This window comes from Equus caballus, chromosome 26 (assembly GCF_041296265.1).
Source record: "Equus caballus isolate H_3958 breed thoroughbred chromosome 26, TB-T2T, whole genome shotgun sequence".
In the NCBI taxonomy this organism is placed as follows: domain Eukaryota; kingdom Metazoa; phylum Chordata; class Mammalia; order Perissodactyla; family Equidae; genus Equus; species Equus caballus.
The window spans coordinates 46077404-46097068 of NC_091709.1; the positions used below are offsets into that span (position 1 = coordinate 46077404).

The window sequence follows — 19665 nt, forward strand, 5'->3', positions numbered from 1 at the left end:
GCTAATTTCCACCTATGAGTGGAGTCATATAGAGTTCGTCTTTCTCTGACTGGCTTATTTCGCTTAACATAATACCCTCGAGGTCCATCCACGTTGTTGTGAATGGGCCGATTTTGTCTTTTTTTATGGCTGAGTAGTATTCCATTGTGTATATATACCACATCTTCTTTATCCAATCATCAGTTTCTGGGCATGTAGGCTGGTTCCACGTCTTGGCTATTGTAAATAATCCAGCATGAGCATTTTTAAGAAATAGACTGTGATGTATGGTAAATGCTCCACGAATTGGCTCTTCCCGAGGCACTGACAGCACAGTTCTGCGCTGGGTGTGGCCGTGGCAGGTTAGAACACAGAAGTTGTGCAGCTGTTGCTTGTGGAGCTGTTGGAAGCCGTGAACACCCAGACGCAAAGCATCAGGCCTGCCCTCAGCCTCCTGATTATCTACCTTGGTCCCTAGGCTTCTTCCCTGAGGATGAGGTCCCGGAAAAAGCCTACAGGAGTCTGCAGGGAGGGAGGCGGGAGAGAAAGGCCAAGAAGCGTTTGCCCAAGTCCAGGTTGCAGAACAAGACAGGTAGGACCAGTGGTGTCATCTGACAGGGAGGGGCTTGTTTACCTGCTTTCCGTCTGCCCCCGTGCTTGTGCTCACTGGGACGCCTCTCCCTGAGGCTGGCCTTGAGGCATGAATCCCTCCTCCCATCCTGGCCCTCCCCACTGCCTGCAGCCCACGTGTCCTGGAGATGGGGCGCTCTGGCCCAGGTGCCCTGCAGCAGTAGGGGCTGCCTTGTGAAGCGTCAGGGCCTCAGGCTTCTTCTGGCTGGCCTGGAGGCTCTTGCCAGCTCCCTGTTCTCCTTATCTGCAGCCCTGGCCTGGGCACCTCTCCCGGAGCCTTTTCCACCCCTGGACTGAGCCCGTCCGCTGCTCCTCGCCTTCAGCATCCTCCAGAGCCCCGTCACCTTGCCGTGCTCTCTTTCTTGATTTCAGAGGCTTCCCTCCCTCTTCCTTCCTCTCCTCTGTCCCCCCAACTGGTCTATTGTACTAAAGGCTCCTGTGCTTCTGTCACACCCTGGGCCTGTGCCCACCACACAGCAGGGGCGTGGGGCTGCCTGCTGCAGTGGGGATGGGCTGCAGAGCCAGGCAGGGCAGGGGCTGGGGGCACCCTCGGCTGCACGGGGATGCACAAGAGGGAGAGATGGTGCCCCCAGCCCCAGCTGAGAGCCCTCCCATGTTGTCCTGCACGTACTAAACCTCCCCACATCCCAGGATCTGTCCTTAGAAGGGTCTCTCGAGCCAGCCCTGCTCCAGCGCAGGCCACCACCCTCCACAGCGTTCCACACCTGGGCCCTGCAACGGGCGCTGGGCTGGCTCACACATTGATGCCAGGTTGGCCCTGAGTGCCGTCTCATAGCTCCATCGTGCACTGAATTGAGTCAAAGCTCTGGGCCCTACTTTGCGAGCCTGCCCTTTCTGACTAGCGTCACCTGCCCCTGCTCCTCTGTCACGCCTTTGCTGCCCACTTTTTCTTTCTCTTGATCCTGTCCTCACGCTGGTATTTCTGACGTCCACCTTCCGGTCAGCCTGCCTGTTGTGGGGAGGCAGCATAGATTTCTCACCTGCCTGACACCCATGTTCTGTGTCAGGCACGTGTGTGTTCTGTGTGCTGCCCTGGAGTTGGCACCTCGGTCAGAGAATCAGTGTGAAGGACCCCGGGCCCTCGCGGTGCCTTGCTCATACAGCCTTGCTGTTTCAGGGAAAGGTGGAAAGGAGGACCCGCCACCAGGCCTGAGCCCGGGATCTGAGAGGATGAGGCGGCGACGGGGCGTGGGGCCCAACCCCACTGCACACCAGGAGCAGCCTGGGGACCGTGGCAGGAGAGGGGCTCCCAGGAAGAAGCGGCGGCCCCAGGGAGGGGCCAGAGCGAAGGTGGCCAGCGGCCAGGAGCCAAAGACGCAGCAGTAGCAGACCCGGGAGAGCGGGAAGTGACGCTGCCAGGGCGGGTGGGCAGGGGTGCTCTCCCTGTGCTCCCCCCTGGGGCCGCTGAGTTGAAGCAGGGACACGGGCACTGGGCCATGTTCCCGAGACTGACGTGACTGCTCCCTGGCTCACTGTCAGGAAAGTGGCACTTAGTGCCCGTGTCCCAGAAACTGCTGCCGTGTGCTGACCTCGGCCAGGCCGGGACACCCCGAGACTTGACCTCTCCTGTCTACAGCCCTCCCCCGCAGAGGACTGGCCATGCGCTCTGCGGGGCGTCCAAAAGCACAGCGCTGCCCCCATCTTACAGACGGAGTCCTGCCCCTGTGCGTTTGCGCGGGGAGCTTTCCGGTGGTGTGTATTGACAGTGCCGGGTTCCCAAGTGGTGTTTCTACTTTATACCCGTTTTTGTTGCAGAAAATCTGTTTATACGTTTCTCAAACAAAATCTGGAAGAAGCTAGTGTTAGTAGTGGTTGTCTGGACGGGCTGTTACTTCCCACTTTGCACACTTGGGCTTGGAGTTGGCGGTGAGCGCAGCGCTGCGGCAGCCCTATGGCTCGCGGCGGACATGTCTGGTACGGGGCTCAGCTCCTCGGCCTGCCCCTCGTCTTCCATGACTTGGAGGCAGAAGTGGATCTGACATCCCGCTGGGCAGACCCATGGGCCCCGCATACCTCCCTTTGGCTCCTTTATGTTTGGTTTCAGCCCTGCTGCTCGTCCCGGAGGGTCCAAGGCAGCCACAGGTTTGCTGGGCCCTGACCAGAGCACCGTGAGGGGGCTCGTTCCAGGGGTGTGTGCTGGGAGGAGCCCCTGGCCCCGGAATGCCAACTAGAAGGAAAAGAAGAACACGACTTAGTGCCTGTGGATGGCTTCCAGGCAGTGCGGCAGCCATGGTCTGGTCTGCCAGCCGGGCTACTGCCAGGCCACAGTGTGGGGGTGACGGGCCCGGCCTGGGGGGGCACCCACAGAGGCTGAGACTGAACCCTGGTCCCCAGAGCCCTGCTGCCTGTGACATGTCCCCCACCCAGGGGCAGTCAGCGCTCAGCGGACGCCCCTTCAGTCCTGATGGTGGGTGGACAGGCTGGCTAGGGGAGCAGGGTTGGGCACAGGGAGAAGGGGCAGCAGCACTCACCTCCTGGAGTTCACGGTTCCCTTTCCTAAAGCACCTTGAAGGTGGGCAGGGCTTGGTAAGGGGCCCTGTGCCCTGGCTGATGCTGCTGTCAGTGCTGTGTGTGTGTGTGTGCTGGCGGGAGTATGCAGTATTTTTCTTGGAATTCCTTTGGTCAAAAAGTGAGGAAACCACGCTACTATAGAAATTTCTGAGGGGGAAAAAAGCAATCGTACCTGACAGCAGTTCTTTTTCTTTTTTTTTTTTGGTGTGAAAGATTGTCACTGAGCTAACAGCTAACATCCGTGCCAGTCTTCCTTCATTTTGTATGTGGGACACCACCACAGCAGGGCCTGATGAGCAGTGTGTAGGTCCCTGTCCAGGGTCTAAACCCGCAAACCCCAGGCCACCTAAGTGGAGCTTGTGAACGTGACCACTGTGCCACCGGGCCAGCTCCCTGACTGCAGTTCTTAACCAGAGCGCTTCCATGGCTGTGTCAGCGCTGGCGTTTTCTGTTAACTGTTTCAGGCCTGTTCAGTAAACCTCTGTTGTCTTCAGAGCCCTCAGCTCACCAACCGCGGGTGCTCTCGACAGAACCTCGGTGCCCGCCGGCTGTTGACTGACTGGCAGTGTTCCTGCCGCGTCAGGAACCGTACTCCTTGGGCAAAATGGTGAAGCCCCGTGAGGAAACTGAACACACCGCCAACCACTGGCCCCCAGGAAAGCTTGTGTTCAAAATGTTTAAAAGTTGGCATTGTTTTTGTTTCCCCAGATGTTCTTTTTAAAACAGCTTTCTCGATATAGAAGTCACATCCCAGTTGATTCACCCACTTAACAGGTACAGGTCAGGAATTCTTCGTGTGTTTGGAGTTGTGTAACCATCACCACAGTCAATTTTAGAGCATTTTCACCCCAAGACACCTGGTGTCCCTTGGGTGCACCTCCCTCCCTGCCCCTGGCGGCCACTAGTGGGCTTTCAGTCTCGACAGATTTCCTCATTGGGGACTTTCAAATAAATGGGATTGAGCAGTGTGTGGTCCTCTGTGTCTGGCTTCTTCCCTGAGCTGTCAGCGTTCTTTCATGTCGTCGCTTGGTCAGCATTTCCTTCCTCTTGGGGCTGACTCTGGATAAAGCACGCTTTGTCCCTTTGTCCACTGGACGCTCCCCGCCTTGCAGTGGTTGTGGGTAACGCGAATGTACCCGCACAGGTGTCTGCGTGGATGTGTGTTCATCTCGGGCGTGTATCGGGGTGGAGCTGCTGGGCCAGGAGGGAGGGAGCCGTGTTTGGTTGTTGGGAGAACTGCCTGGCTGTGTCCACAGCGCTGTGCGTTCTACGTTCCCGCCTTGGGGGGTGGGCCCTTGGCACGGTGCCGCTTCACCTGTAAGCCCATGCCGTGGCCTCACCGCACTGGCACAGCTGGCCAGAGCTCACGGAAGGCCCTGCAGTGCCCTCTGCTTGTGCGCGGAGACCCTGCCTGGCCCTGCACAGGCCATGCACAGCGAGGGAGACCCTCCCCTGGCCCGCCCCACCCCGTCCCCATCTGCTCCCTCTTGGGGCCCCAGGAGGTGACTTCTAGGAGACGTGGCTCAACCAAGCGTGTGACCTTGGCAGGCAGCAGCCGCCCTGAGCCTTCACCTGCCTACCTGTACAGTGGGAGTAACGGCTGTGATGGGGATTATGTTGCTTTTCCTTCTGAAACAATCTCAAACTTACAAGTTGCAAGTCCAGAGAGCATGTCCTCCCAAACCATGTGAGAGTGTGCTGACCCGATGCTGGTCACCCTGAAAGCTTCAGGGTGCATTTCCTTAGCAGAGATGTTCTCTTACTGCACTGCAGGGCGGCCCTCAGGTCAGAGAACTGGCACAGCGCCCCACTGCCATCTAACCCTCAGGCTGTAGGACCCGTCCTTGTGCCTCTTTAGTCCCCTTTGCTCTGGATCAGTTCCTCCGCCCATGCTTGATGCCTGGGACTCTGATACTGGGGACATCTCAGGCCAGTGATCTTGCAGGACGCCCCCCCATGGGTTTCTGATGGGTCCTCTTATCGAGTGTAGGTGACGCCTCCTGGGCAGGAGCATCATAGAATCGATGTTGCTTGTCCCTGTGTCCTGCCCAGGCTGCAGGGTTTCTATCTGTCCTGATACAGAGAGCTCTCATGAGAGTGATTGTGTTGGGGGAGTGGTTTTGGGACCCCAGTACTGTACCCAGCTTCTCATCAAACTTTCCATTTATTCATTGATTTACTTATCCCAGTGGCTCATGGTTTTCTGTTTTATGCAATGGGTTATAATGTTACTCTTTTCTTCTTTTTTTTTTTTTTGCGGAGGAAGATTTGCTCTAAGCTAACATCCACTGCCAATCTTCCTCTTTTTGTATGTGAGCTGTCACCACAGCATGGCCACTAATAGACAAGTGGTATAGATCTGCACCCAGGAACTGAACCCGGGCCACCAAAGTGGAGTGTGCCAAACTTAACCATTAACCACTAGGCCACCAGGGCTGGCCCTGTCACTTATTTTAGTACTTGGATATTCCCAGTGTGGCAGTGGGAGACTTCAGGCTGGTTTCGGTTCTCTAATGAGTTCCTGCCACTCTGAGTGCTCACTGGCTTTTGTTACATAAGAAGGCCGGCCCTAGGATGCACCTTACATAATTCATACCATGTTTTGATTTCTGCAAAGCTCAGCACTTTATTTTAAAACACTGGCTGGTATTTGTGTGGGGGGGGCAGAGGAGGGGTGGGTCTTCCCACATGCCAAAGGCCCTAGGACAGCACTTGTCCTGGAGCAGAGAGCCTGAGATGAGTTGGTGCCTGAAATTAGCTTCGTGTCAAAGCTGGTATAAGAAGGAAAAGGCAGAGATGGGGTGCCCCCCACCCTGAGCCTGCCCAGCCTGAGCTCCATGCCCCCATTTCTCATCACAGCATGCCGTGCTGCTGATCTGCACGTCAGGTCCAACAGGGAAACAGACCGTGTGTAGCATGGAGTCCTCCCACTCACCAGGGTGCCTGTCTGCTGGCTCTGCGCCTGGCTTGTGCTGGCGCTCAGCACGTGGGTGAAGAAGCGTCAACAGGGATGGAAGCTCAGAGGAGTGAAACGGCCAAGTGCGTGTGTCTCAGGGTGGTGCTGTGGAGAAGCACGTCACCGTAGACTTAGGGAGGCTGCCGGGGACCGACTCTTTCTTCGAAAGACAGCGAAGGGGCAAGAGTCACGCATCGGCCCTGCCCTTCCTGTCCCGACGCCCCAGACCCCTCCCTGCCAGAGGGTAGTCGAGAGCTCATGAAGGTGAGTTTCTCTTCAGAGAAAAAATAAATGAAGAAGGAACGGTGGAATCCAGATAACACCGTTGTGCAACCCCTAATGAAATAAGGGACCTTGGCGATGAAAATGCACAGGTGCTAACGTCACAAAAAGGAGCAAGCAGACGTACGTGCCTCCTGGAGGAAGAATGTGCCGCTGCCCGTGAGCACGTCTTGGCAAGAAGGAGAGAGAGAGTCTCTGAAGTGGAGTAAGCCTGTAGAGCTAGTGCCAGTCTACAGAAACGCAGGGGACAGAAGCACACGTTAAATGACAGTGGGGACCTGATAGGGAGCAGTGGCTCGCTCTGCTCGCTGCAGTCTGAGCCAGTCAATCACAGTGAGTTAGGGATCGGGGAAGGAAGTTTAATTAGATTAGCTGGCAAATTGGAAGATAGGTGACTAATGTCTCAAAAACCCATCTTCGAGGATTCCAGAATCTTGAGGTAGTTCGTTGGGAAATGGGCAGTGAGGAGGGGTCCAGGGATGTTGGTCTCCAGGCGTGACGGGCTGCAGGATCACATTGTTCCATCCTCTGTCAGCTGTGACGCATGCCTTGTAGGTGTGTTTCCTGCCTGTGGTCAGGAGAGAAAGCCATAGAGCGAACTTTTAATTGATCAAGCTGTCGGGGGGTACATACATAAATCAGGAGAGCACGTGAATGTTTTAGAGTACGTGCAGTGGCAGCAAGTGGTCACACAGAGGAGAGGCTGGGGCCATTTCGCGTAACAAGATGGCCTCACTTTTGCTCACTTACAGGCCCAGACAGTGTCCTCTGGTCTGGGGGAAACTCCGCAGGACAAACAGCCTGGTTCTTCAGCAGAAAGTTTGTCAGAAAAGAAAGCGTGGTGGTGGAGGAACCTGTAGTCAAGGAGAATGGAGATGCCGACTGTCTCAGTCTGTGGACTGTTACTCCAGTAGACGAACTAGGACAACGCGAGCATTGCTAGGACGGCAGGGGAGTGACGATCTCAGGAGACTGGACGAGACTGAGGGGTTATTGCCGATTCTGGCTGTGAGTAGGGTGTTGTTCGTAGGGCAGTCCAGAGACCTGATTCTGAGCAGTTTGCTCTCAAGGATGTCACGGGTCCCCAGGAGAAGAGGAATGGGGACCGAGGGCTGGGGCTCACGGTGCGTCAGCGTTCACCCCCGAGCTCGAGGCCGTGCTGTCAGGAGGTCCTTGTGTGTGTTTTTTTAATTGAGGTATAGTTGACATAGAATATTTGTTTAAAAGGTACCACATAGTCACTTGACATTTACATACATTGTGAAATGATCGCCACAGCATGCCAGGTAACCGTCTGTCACCATATAAAGTCATTATGATGTTATTGAGTGTATTCCCTACACTGTGTGATACGTCCCCGTGACTTTTTGCTTTATGACTGGAGGCTTGTATCTCTCGGTCCCCTTCACCTATTTCGTCCGCCCCGTCGACCCCTCCCCTCTGTAAGCACCACTTTGTTTCCTCCATCTATGAGTTTGTTTCTGTTTTGTGTTTGTTCATTTGTTTTTATTTTTTACATTCCACGTATAAGTGAAATCATATGGTGTTTGTCTTTCTCTGTCTTATTTCACTTAGCATAATACCCTCTAGGTCCATCCATGTTGCAAATGACAAGATTTCATTCTTTTTTATGGCTATTACTCCATTGTGTGTGTGTGTACATTTTTTTCCATTCATCCATCGATGGACATGTGGCTTGCTTCCATATCTTGGCTATTGTGAATAATGCTGCAGTGAACGTGGGGGTGCAAATGAGAATGTCCTTGTTTGAAGGACATACACAAGCATTTTGAGGGTGGGAACCACTGAGGTTGGTGATTGTGGTTGGGAGTTTATTATATGATTCCTTCTTCTTTTGTCTATGAGATTTTACGTACTTTTTAATAAGAAATAGAAGAAATCTTTGGAAAATATTTTCCAGGTTTCCATTTTATTGTCACTGAATAGGACTTTAGCAAATAGGATGCGTTTTAAAAGCCAAGCATTTATATGAGAACATAGTAGATTTATTGGTTATATTATGTTGTAAAATTTAAGTAGTTTGCTTTAAATTGTCTCTTTCTGGTTTATACAAACAAAAAGTCTAAATCTAGATGCAATGCATGTGTCTTGCATCAGAGCCGGTCCCTAGTTTACTTATGAATGCACCATACACACACCTGGGGCTCTCCTGGCGGGTGCAGGCTGAGGGGGTCCCCTGGGGTCAGGGGGCCTTCGAGAAGGAGCCTGTGGAGGGTTGCACTTGGCAGGCGCCCTCCTTCCAGACCTGACCTGATGATGCATAGGTATATTTTTAGTGTTTACTAACTTTAGCTCTCTCTCCCTTCCTTCCTGCTTCCCTCGCCACGGGCATCCCCACTCTCAGTATCAGCACCACAGTTACGGCCTTGATGGCACTGTTTGCCCTGACCTTTCGCTGGACGCCCTCCCACTGCATGACGTCCCATGTGGATAGCCAGGGGGCTGTGGGGCTTAGTAACTCGCCAGGCTCTGGACACAGACTAGCCTTGCTGCCCACCCCTCCCTGCCTGAGTGTCCCCTGTGACCTCAGCTCCGTGCCACCAGGGCTGGGGCCTGTGAAGGAGCTTCCTTGCCAGTGCCAGTGGACCTCCTGCTGGTTCTGCCACAGGCATCTCAGGACGTGGGAGGCTGGGAGCAGGGCCTGGCCCCGCCTCCTCCTGCTGTCCATCAGCATCTGCAGTCACAGATGCTCCAGCTGGCAGTTCCCTGGGGCTCACACAACCACTCAGATGCCCATAGATGGGCAAGTCTGCCAGAGGCAGGGAGCAGGTGAGGGGCAGCAGAAGGGGGCAACCAGCTGCCCTAGGCAACATTTAGGGCCATTCAGGTGTGGGCGCTCAAGCCTTCAGTCACATAAACCAGATGCAGAACCAGTGTGTGGCTTCATGCAGGATTCTGAGGGGCACTGCAGCCAGGCCAGGCAGTAGCACCCTGCAGTCCCCCAGAAGCCCCTTCGTGTGCCCCTCCCACTCACAGCTCCCCTAGAGCCAACCATCCTGACTTCTGCACTTCCATTGCCTGCGTGCTTCAGTGGGGTCATCACCCGAGTGTCCTTCTCTAGAGCCTGTGGTGTACTCCTGCCTGTGTATTATTTTTTAAACAGTTTTTATTATGGTAAGATACACATAAAATTTACCATTAGTGGTATTTGTACATTCACAATTGTTAACCTAAAAATAGCTGAAATTTGGGGAACCACCTATTCAGGTAGAAACCCAAGTAGTCCTGCTAGGGTTTTTAAAGAGGGGGAGGCTTGCCTGAGTCCCTTAGAAAGAATTTTAACTGGGGCCAGCAGCAGGAAGCTAGCCCTGGCTAATCAGGATTGCTTGCAGAGACTGTCCGGAGCAGAAGGTCCAGCACTGTGACAGGCTGTGGGTGTTCTTGCAGCGTCCTTGGAATACGTGCGGTTTGGCCCAGTTCAGAAGTTCACGGTTCCGCTTGGTGAGGATGTGCACAAGGCCCATTTTCCTAATGGCTCCTGGCTCTATTTTAAAACCCCTGACATAAGTAACTCCATTCGTTTCACATTTCACGTTTTCCCTTTTGATCAAGCTCTTTCTCTGAAAGCATTGCTGATCGACCATAGGTTTGCTCAGTCCCACGTTGCTGGGCTAGAGCTGTCCCAGAGAGGCGTGTCCGACGCTGGGGAAATTTTTAATCTCCGATGGTTATTCCAAGGAGTCAGTGTCATAAGGGTTAGGCCACATTTGAGTAACAAGGAGGCCATCAGGAAATGGCTCTTGGGCAATTTCCTCATCTGGGAATTTCATCGAGGGACTTGAAGGCCCAGGTGAATGAGCCTTTTTATCGTTTTGATCCACTGAGTGACCGTGATCTGGAGCAGATCTGCGTTATTATTAGCATAAGAAATTTAAACACAATCACACATAGCAATGTTCCGGTAGTAATCATTATCAATATTTGAAGTCCTGATTTTAACCAGGTGCCTAGTCGTGAAGGGAGCCAGCTAAAACTATCGATAGAGAACCAGAGGTGCTATTAAAAGACATTGGACCAGAGAGGTCCTGTGCTCTTTTTCTAGGTTTTGAGTTCTAGTCCAGCTTCACCAGAAGTGTTGACCCAGGCACAGCAGCGGTGTTGGCTATGGCATACATGCCCCTGTTCTGCAAGGAGATAATTGAGTGCTATTCGACTCTCTAATACCGCCCTTGCTGGGGAATCCATGGATCGTTGTCTTGGGCCAAGGCCTGAGCAGTGGAAGTTGCTAGTTTAGCCATGGTTTGGGATAAATTTTTCATTAACAGCTTGTTATGGATTGCCCCAAACTAAGGAACAAATCTCTTAGCAATGGAGAGGAGGTGGGATGTGGAAAGGGGGCTGCCACATCTCACCTAACTCTATGACATTGCAGGTGGGTTTCTTCTTTAACAAGGACATGAATGCTGTGGCTGCCCACAGATGTTGTCCTGCCATACATCAACTCTCTAGATGTCCTGAGCCCCGGGTTCCTGTTAGAGTCACTTAGAAAGGTGTACTGGGAAGGGCACGTAGCACACTGCTAGAAGTGCACTTACAGATGCTTCCATTGACAGGTGAACTTAGGAACACGTTCTCACCAAGGGTCAGTGCAGCCACTGCAGCCCATTAAGGGGGCAGCTGATAACCATCTGGGCCCAGTATAACAAGAAGCTTCATGTAGAAAGGTGAGATTACTTTTTTTTTTAAAGATTCACCCAGAGCTAACATCTGCTGCCAATCTTCCTTTTTCTTTTTCCTCCCCAAAGCCCCAGTACATAGTTGTATATTCTGGTTGTAGGTCCTTCTAGTTCTATGTGAGCCGCCACCACAGCATGGCTACTGATGGACAAGTGGTGCGGTTCCACGACTGGGAACCAACCTGGGCCACCAAAGCAGAGTGCACCGAACTTTAACCACTAGGCCATCAGGGCTGGCTTGAGATTACTGTTTTTTTCCTCTGAGGAAGATTGGCCCTGTGCTAACATGTTACCAGTCTTCCTCTTTTTGCTTGAGGAAGATTCTTGCTGAGCCAGCATCTGTGCGAGTCCTCTTCCATGTTATGTGGGATGCGACCACAGCATGGCTTGACCAGTGGTGCTAGGTCTGTGCCGGGGATCCAAACCTGTGAACCCTGGGCCACTGAAGTGGAGTGCACAAACTTCACCACTACGCCTCCAGGCTGGTGCCGGGATTACATTTTTTACAAGTTTTGGCCAGGCATCTGCTTGATGCCGGAGGTGAAGGACCACTTGGGGGGGTCCAGGCAGTTGGAACATTGTGGGGACAGGGCTTTTCAGAAATGTTTGTGGAGGCATCAGCCAGAAACAAGGTGCTCCCTTGAATAGTTTTACTCTGTCGGCAGTTTTAAGGGCTGGAGCCTTAAAATCTACCCTAACATTGAGGACCGAGGAGAAACTGGTGACGGTGTGACTAGGGGGTCTCTGGGTCTGGATGCTTGTGGCCTTTGGAATCATCCTCCACATTCAGAGGGAATCTCCCAGGCACTGTATTTAAGAATAATTCCCTGGGACATTGTCTTTCCATTTGCTAACAAAAATGTCCTTGAGGGAGGTGAAAACTCCAGTTAAGATGAAATGAACTCCTGTAAGGCACTGACTGGTCCCCATCTTGGGCGTACTAAGGGAAGTTGTTAAGTGGTAATCTAGCATGACCCGTTATTAACTGGATCTTCCTCAGCAGAAGTGTCGAATTGATACTGAGAGGCTCAGTAAAATTACCAGGGACTGTTAATTTTAACAGTAGATCTGTTACGGAGGGTCAGCCCCAAGGTTGGAGGGGTGTGCACATGTGTACTGGCCGGGTCCTGAATCCTGGGGAAGCTGTCAGTGTCAGATGTTGTTTCCTTCACGTCCCGGTTAATTCTAATCTTAATTCTCCAGTCGGTTCAGAAGTGCAGCTGGTCTGTGGGGCCTTCCTTAAATAAGAAACATGAATCCAAGTATCAACCCCCTTAAGTTTTGCAGCGCAAGGATTAGTTAAAAGTACCCTTCCACCTAGGTTGTAAAGAATCTTTGTGAAGGTGTTTCCAGTGGACAAAGCCACATGGCTGCAGACTGTGGTGCTGGTGTCTCGGTCTCCTGGGACCGCACGATGGAAAGACCTCTCTGCCGGGGCCTGGGTTTTATTGGGAGCTCTGATCGTCCCTTTGCAGTCTCGGCGCATGTCCCATTTCATTAACTGAATATCAAAAGCAGAGAGAGCCAAGCGCATAGGTCCGCGGTAATTATTTCTAATGGTGACAGCTCATGTTTTCCCAAGAGGGGAGCTCTCAGATCCAAAAGGAGCAGAAGCAGTGCCTTAGGCCAAGCTAGTTATAAGGTCTCCGTAAATTCTGCCAATGGAGTTTTAATGATGCCATTTGTTCTTTCTGCCAGTCCAGAGGACTCAGTGATAAACACAGGGAAAATGCTGTAGAATGGGCCAGACTTCACAGCTCTGTTTTATAACATGGTCAGTGAAATGCCCTCCCTGGTCACTGCAGTCCTACGGGGACACCCCAGGTGGGCAAAGTCTTTTCTAATAATATTTTTGCAAATGACAAAGTGGTGGCCTGCCAGCAAAGAGATGCTGCAACCCAGCGAGAAAACACACAAACCAGAACAAGGACAAACTGCAGCCTGGGGCGGGAGGCGGGGGCGACATCCACCTGCTGCACTGCCAAAGGGCCTTTAGGCAAGGCAGGCCACCCGGGGGCTGTCTGGATAGTTATCGCTGGATGGTACTGGGGCACACGGTACAGGTCACTTGTACCTCCTTGGCAGCCTTACAAATATTTCCCCACCAGTGTTGTTTCCTAAAACGTACAAGTTCACCTGCTGCCCGGTGGGTCATCTGGTGAGTCGTTGCCATCAGGGGTCTTTTCATGGACTCTGGCAAGGCAGCTTTTCTGTTTGGGCCGAACCGCAGATTAGTTACTGAGCTGAAAGTACGAGTGCTAGTGGCCCAATAAAGGTGCCTTAGACTGGGCGCTTTGGATCATTTTCATTGTCTTCTTTGGGAGCGTAGTCAAAATTCGCTATAACCATTTCAGGTTTGGGGGCTTGTAAGGCAGCTGTCCTGCAGCCCCTTCGGCCAAATCGTTTCCTCTGGTTTCATCTGAATTTGACCCTGAACGCCCGGGCACTTTAATGATGGCCACGGCCAATGAAGGAAGTTGGAGCGACTTCAGTAACTCATCAACCCAGTTTCCATTCTTGATCTCCTGAGGTCAAGAATCCTCTTTGTCTCCAAAGCATGCCAGAGTCACAGAGCACCCCGGAGCGTGGCAGCTGTCTGTGAGGTGACCGCAGACCCAGGGCATTACTTTCCTTCACCATTTTTCAAATGAGAGCCCTCAGTAAACCATGGGATCTCAGCATGAGCAGCAGGGGTTCCTGAGTCAGCCAGGGGTGAACAGTGATGGTCAGGGTCCGACGGTGGGAGGAGTTTGGGGGAGGGGTGCAGGGTTGAGATGGCTCAGCAGGAGGGGTCATATGAGGAGAAGTTAGAATGATGTTTCACGGGAGGTTTGTGGCTTGCAAGAAGGAGCTGAGTGGTGAGTACTGAGCAAGGCGTCCACTGCCTGGAGACAGCGATGGCGAGTGGGAGCCCGTGACTGTTTCCTCGCTTGACTTTGTGATGGTCACTGCTGCTTCCTGAAGTGGCTCCCGTACAGGGAGGGAGGGAGACCCGCGCTCCGGGTCGGTCAGCGTGGCCCTCCGCGCCTTTGAGTAGGCGCTCCTGAGGCATTCCCTCCCTCTTCGTCTCTGACAAGGAGAAAGGGAAGCTGGTAATCGGGAGGTCCTAGAGCCTGGGGATGGAGAAGATGGCTTCCGGGTGCCGGAAAGCCAGGGAGGCGTCCCCTTCCCAACTCACTTTCCTCCGGCTTCGAGTGACGTGTAAAGAGGCTGGCGGTTAGGGAGAAGCTAGGTATCCAGCTACAGCCCCAGACCCTCGAGGATGCCCCTTGGCCCGTGGCTGTGGGAAGCTTATTTGAGTCCCGTCAGAGTCTAAAAGGAGCCCTTGAATTGAGGTCCAGGGTCCCAGTGTTTGACCTTGTCTGAACAATTGCCGTTTCTCCTTAGAGACCTGACGACATTGGTTGCCAGCAGTTTGAGGTGGATGCTGTCCTGCTCACCTGCTTCCTTAGAAGGGGAGCAGAGAGGAAAGGCCTCAACGTTCCGTAGGAGGGTGGGCCCTTGTAGAGGGATGCCGTCTGTTAAATCTGCTTTCAGGATCTGTGAAAAGCAGGAGGGGCTTCAGTGCAGGGGGATTGTCATCCTTCCTGCGTAAAAGCGAATAAAACCTGATTTTCAGGAGCCACGGGGATGCTAAAACAGGCTCTATAAGTACCTATTTGGGTGAAAAATTTAGTTTCTGTGGGTATTGCCGTGGAAAGGGTGACAGCTGGCTGACGAGGGATAACACCATTATTAATAGCCCTCAGATCTTGGACAAACCTCCGTCCTCGCCCGTGGGGTTTCTTACAGGGAGAATGGTGCGTTACAAGGACTAGTGCAGGGGGCCAGGAGGCCTCGTGCCTCACGCTCTCCTGCGATGGGTTTAATTGCTGCGGAAGCCTCAGGATTTGACGGGCATTGCTTAACCTTCAGAAGAGGATTCCTGGCATCAACGTGCATCTCAGTTGGGGGAGCTGAGTGAATTCACTAATATCAGTCGTGGATTTCACCCCAAGTTTCTCAGGGGCTTCTTCCAGGAGTTTTAGGTTTATGTTATTTTTTAAGTTTGTTTTCGGGGCAAAAACTGTTAAGCGGGCAGAGTCGTCCAGAATGCCATTGGTTGTTGAGGTGGTTGAATCAGTTTCGAGGATAACTTCCCCCTTTTGAGAAAAAGAGGTGGCAGAATGATATTCTTCTAGAAAGTCTCATCCTAGTACGTTGGCAGGGGCAGAATGGCCAGTGGAAGGAATGGCTGTCCTGGAGAGGGCCCGAGGGAACGGGGAAGGGGTTTATGAGCTTACGGGGTTCGTTAGATCTCCCACCATTTGAGGCTTCTCTGTACTCTGAGGAGGGGTTGTCTGAGGTCGGTGGGGCTGAGCACGGAGAGTGTGGCTCCAGCACCAATAACGACAGGGAGACCTCATTTCCTGACAAAAGGGGAGTTTCAGCCAGGTCATTAAAGGGAAGGACCAGAAAAACCACGTGTTCGTCCTCAGAGCAGCCTTGGTCCGTGGGGTGCACTGAAGGCTCAGCATGGGAGGGGTAAGGTCTGTAGGCTTAAGGCAGTGTTTCCCCCAATGTCCAGGTTTTGTTGCAAAACTGGCAACCATCTTTAGAAGCCGATGCTCTGGACTCAGGTTGCCATGGCTTCTGAGGGGAAGCAGTCAGTTGTTGAAACTGTAAGTCATAATTTTAGTTGTCTTTTTCTTTGTGGCGTCATCAAGAGTTCTGGCCAGCTGATGAGCTGAACTGACTGGGTGGGGTGGAGGGTGCCCCGTCCTCTCCTGGTTCTTTCAACAAGGAGGGAGGATCTCGACGGAAGCCGTTCACAAGCACCGAATTAAAGCCGACTTCAGTAGAATCTTCATCTAGAGGAGACCTGAGTTTTCTGTAAAGACGGTCGCGAGCCTATTGTCGTAGTCATGAAGAGGTCCATCAGGCTTTTGGGGACAGGCCTGAATCTTACTCCAGTCAGTGGCTTTGGGAAGAGCCCTGGGGATGGCCTCATGTGTGGCCCTAGCTATCAGCTGGTGACTTCAAAATCTGTCGGTCGGACCTGTGAGAGATCACCTGGGGACAGGTCCATCCAGCTTTAACCTCCAGGGTTGGGCCTGACCTTCTCCGACAAGGAGGTAACTTGATGATGGAGGTCAGAGAACCCAGGCTGCTGAGTCTGGGTGGGAATATCAAATTCTTCAGCAAAACTGTGGAGGTCCTCGGTCACCCTAGGAACTTCTTTAGTTGCGTTTCTTAATTCGGTTTTGGTCCAAGGAGTATAGGTAGTGATGAGTTGGGTGGCATCGTGATGGGTGGCATCAGGTGGGTGTGTGGGGGGGACAGAGGCCACAGCCTTCTTGTTCCCTGGGGCCTGCGGGGCTCAAGGCTCTGTCCCAGCGCCCGGGGCCGAGGGCGGGGAGCAGGCCCCTGGAGAGGTGGTTCTGCCGCAGATGCCGTCGCTGGAAATGGGGTGGGTGCAGTTACAGGCGGGTGAGTTGAGGTGGAGTCAGGACAAATTGGTGAGACATCTAGGAGAGTTCCGGGAAGGGGGCCACGGCTCCACGTGCAAGAGTGCTCTCACTCATGCTTGGCCCTGTGGAAGGGCCCGGAAGCCCTGGGCGGGGGCAGGGCAGGGCAGGCAGCATGCTAGGAGCAAGCTACCACACATGGGAGTGGTGGGGGTTGGAGCGGTGTGTGCGGGTCAAGTGATGGAGGCTCCCGGGGTGTCGCCATGAGAACTGGACGGTGTGGTCTCGGGGCTTCGGCCCTGGGGTTGCATCCGCCCCCGACTCAGCCCAGGGCCCCTCCAGCCACCCCTGAGATGATCACAGGTGTGATTTTATTGAGGTGAAATCCACGTACCATAAACTTAAAGCGTATGACTCAGAGGCATTTAGTCCATCCGCAGCATTGTGCGACCACCACCCCTACCTAGTTCCAGAACATTCTCGTTGTTCTCCCTCCCACCTTTCTGTATAACTCCTGTGAGGTTCTGTGCCGGGGACCTGCCTGGAGCTCTGGCCTGCTGACTGACATCATGTTCACGTGCTCACTCCCATGTTGATGAGGGGGTCTTTTGTTGGCGGGACTGTTGTATTTCCCTGACTACTTCAAGGACAGGGGTTTGGCGCCCCAGGGCCCAGGGCCAGCCCTCTGGGAGGCGCTTTATAAACTCATGGTGGAGACCCCCCCCACCCCCGCACTCCAGCTGTGAGGGCGCCGGCCCGGGAAGCTGTCATGGCTCTGTAAGCTGCCCAAGCCTTGCCAGCAGCACCCTCCCCTCCCTGCTCCAGCCACCACGCTTCCATGTGCAATTTTAAAAACTTCTTATTGTGGAAAATTGCAAACATAAAAAAACCCGGTGTCCCCAGCACCCAGCTTCTGTGGGTCTCGACTCCTGGCCAGTCCAGGTTCACCCGCTTACCCCTGGATTGTTTTGGGTTAGCGCAATCCTTATAGACCCGCCGTCTGAATTCACTTTCTGTCTGTCTCCCTGCGCGCCTCCTGTACCCACAAGGGACCCTGGGCCGGGTTGTCCGGCAGCGCTTTGACCTCATCGCTGCCGTTGCGGTGGGACAGCCGGAAGAGGGTCTTGTTTTGCTGTCCCTGAGCTTTCAGAGCCTTGGAGCTTCCAGGACGTTCTCTTCTCTGCTATGTTAAAGACGGGCATAAACAGAGAGAAGGAGCCTGCTCGTGAGGACACACACTGTGAGGAGGACAAAAGAGAGAGGGATGGTGTGGGCGGCTGTGTCACCTCTGACGGACAGTGTCTGTTCCTGTGGGGAAGAGAGAGCTCTTGGTCCAGACACTTCTTGCAGGAGCTGGGGGTTCAGGTCCAAGTGTCCTGAGCGGATTCAGATCTCTCTCGGGGTCTGATTGCTCTGTTGGTCCAGAAGGGTTTGGGCCCCAGCACGGAAGCCCTGTCTGAAGATGCAGCAGACGCGGGGGCCCGAGGGCAGCTCAGCTCACAGGAGTCTGAAGGTAGCAGCCCAGGTGCTGAGCTGCTGGCCCGAGAGCTGGGGCACAGGGTCAGGAGGGGGAGGGGAGAGGGCCCCCCTAGCTAGCGCTGTCTTGATTAGGGCTCTCCCAGCAACATCCTCTCCTGCTTAGTGGGCCGAGAGGCGTGTGGCCAGCCCGAGGCCATCCCAGCCACCATCAGGCCGTGGGGGCGTTAGGATGACCACGCTGCAGTTTCATGGACTGTTCCCAAGCAGGTAACCCGAAACTGCTCCCCTTGTTTCTCCCAGCACTGGCCCCCCTCACCTCCGTATCACACGAGATCCAGATGTTGCTGACTTGTCTAAGGTCACCGTGGCCAGGCAGGTGTCCATCTGTCTACAAAGGGAAGGCGCTGTGGCCAGAGTGGGAGGATGCGCCGAGCTGAGTCCCCCAGAACCCGGGCCTTGGGCTCGCACGGTCCTGCTGGCCCCAAGGGCTGGGCAGTCACGCTGTGGTGCTGCCAAGCGTTCTCGTTGACAAGCTTTGTTCCTCTCCCGAGCTGTTCTGGGAGCATGATGTAAGGCATTCTGGGGACAGGGAGAGAACTCGGTCTTCAGAGAACGTCTTTAACCTTTTGCCACTGGCTCTTCCCTGAGAATTGGGGAGGGGGTGTTGTCCGTTCCGGGCTGGTGGCCGTTTGGGGTGTCAGGCGGAAGTCCCCTCTGCTCCAACGCGAGCAGAGGAGGTAGCCACCTCTGCTTCCCCAGAGAGGACTGGTCCTCACCATGTCCCCCAGACCCCATGGCTCTGCTCCTGATTTGGTCCTGCCAGCCACATCTCACCCTGTGGGAATCACACGATGAAACAGGACAGAATGTCTGGGGTCACACAGATTGTGTGGCGTGGGGCAGAAGTCGAGGAAGGAGCCTTACTGATAAAGGTGAACACAACGGAGATCTGAAACGCCAGAGGACACTGGAACCATCATTCTTCCAGAAGGTTCTGGGAGGCCATCTGGCTCTGGTCACTTCAAGAAGAGCTTCCATTGGAGCCTGGGCTCAGGGATCGGCCTCACCTCCTCCTTTCTCATTGTGCGGCCTGGGCAGCCCAAGCCCCAGATGCTCCGTGATGGGGGCTGTTGTGATGTCACGTGAGCGTGGTGCCTACTGTGCTCACATGGGGCCTCTGGCCGAGGCCACACCCCCACTGCTACTATTTCCAGGGCTAATTTCATCAGCCACCTTTTGCCGACCTCCCATTGAGGTGCTTGGGGACATTGATGAAAACTGAAACAATGTGTCCTCACCTGCTGGCCGGCCGGGACTCTCCTCCCACCTGGAGATGCCCTTCCCTCCTTGACCCGAGGGCCACTGGGCTGTGTTCGGGAGCCACAGGCCGGGGAGGCCTCTCGGGGTTCTGATGGGGTGCCCATGGGTGCCCAGGGCCTCGGTGGGGTGCCCTAGGGTGTCAGCCTGAGAGCTGTCTGAGGGCCACCTTGGAGCCCCCAGCATAGTGTGGCAGGAGGGTGGTGGTGCAGCTGCAGCCTCCGACAGTGCGCCCAGTGGCGCCCAGTGTCACGACAGTGTACACAGTGTGCCCCGTCGCTGTGGCCTCAGCTCCAGGTCAGTCTCAGGTCAGGGTGCAGGTGTGGAGGGCCTCCCCCTGTGGCTC

The 19665-nt window shown here is 54.1% G+C and overlaps 1 protein-coding gene across 6 annotated transcripts in view; it reads left to right on the forward strand.

Annotated features, from left to right (window-relative positions):
- The window catches only part of RRP1 (ribosomal RNA processing 1), a 46578-nt gene that overhangs the window by 16108 nt on the left and 10805 nt on the right, over window positions 1–19665 (forward strand). Inside the window, exons 12-13 of one of the 6 annotated variants that reach the window (XM_001916663.5) lie at window positions 458–571; window positions 1748–4109. The exons of the other annotated variants lie outside the window; for them this stretch is intronic. Of the exons in view, the coding sequence (XP_001916698.2) occupies window positions 458–571; window positions 1748–1956 (323 nt within the window). The 3' untranslated portion in view covers window positions 1957–4109. Of the gene's footprint in view, window positions 1–457; window positions 572–1747; window positions 4110–19665 lie in introns of those variants that run through there. 6 annotated transcript variants of the gene reach the window in all.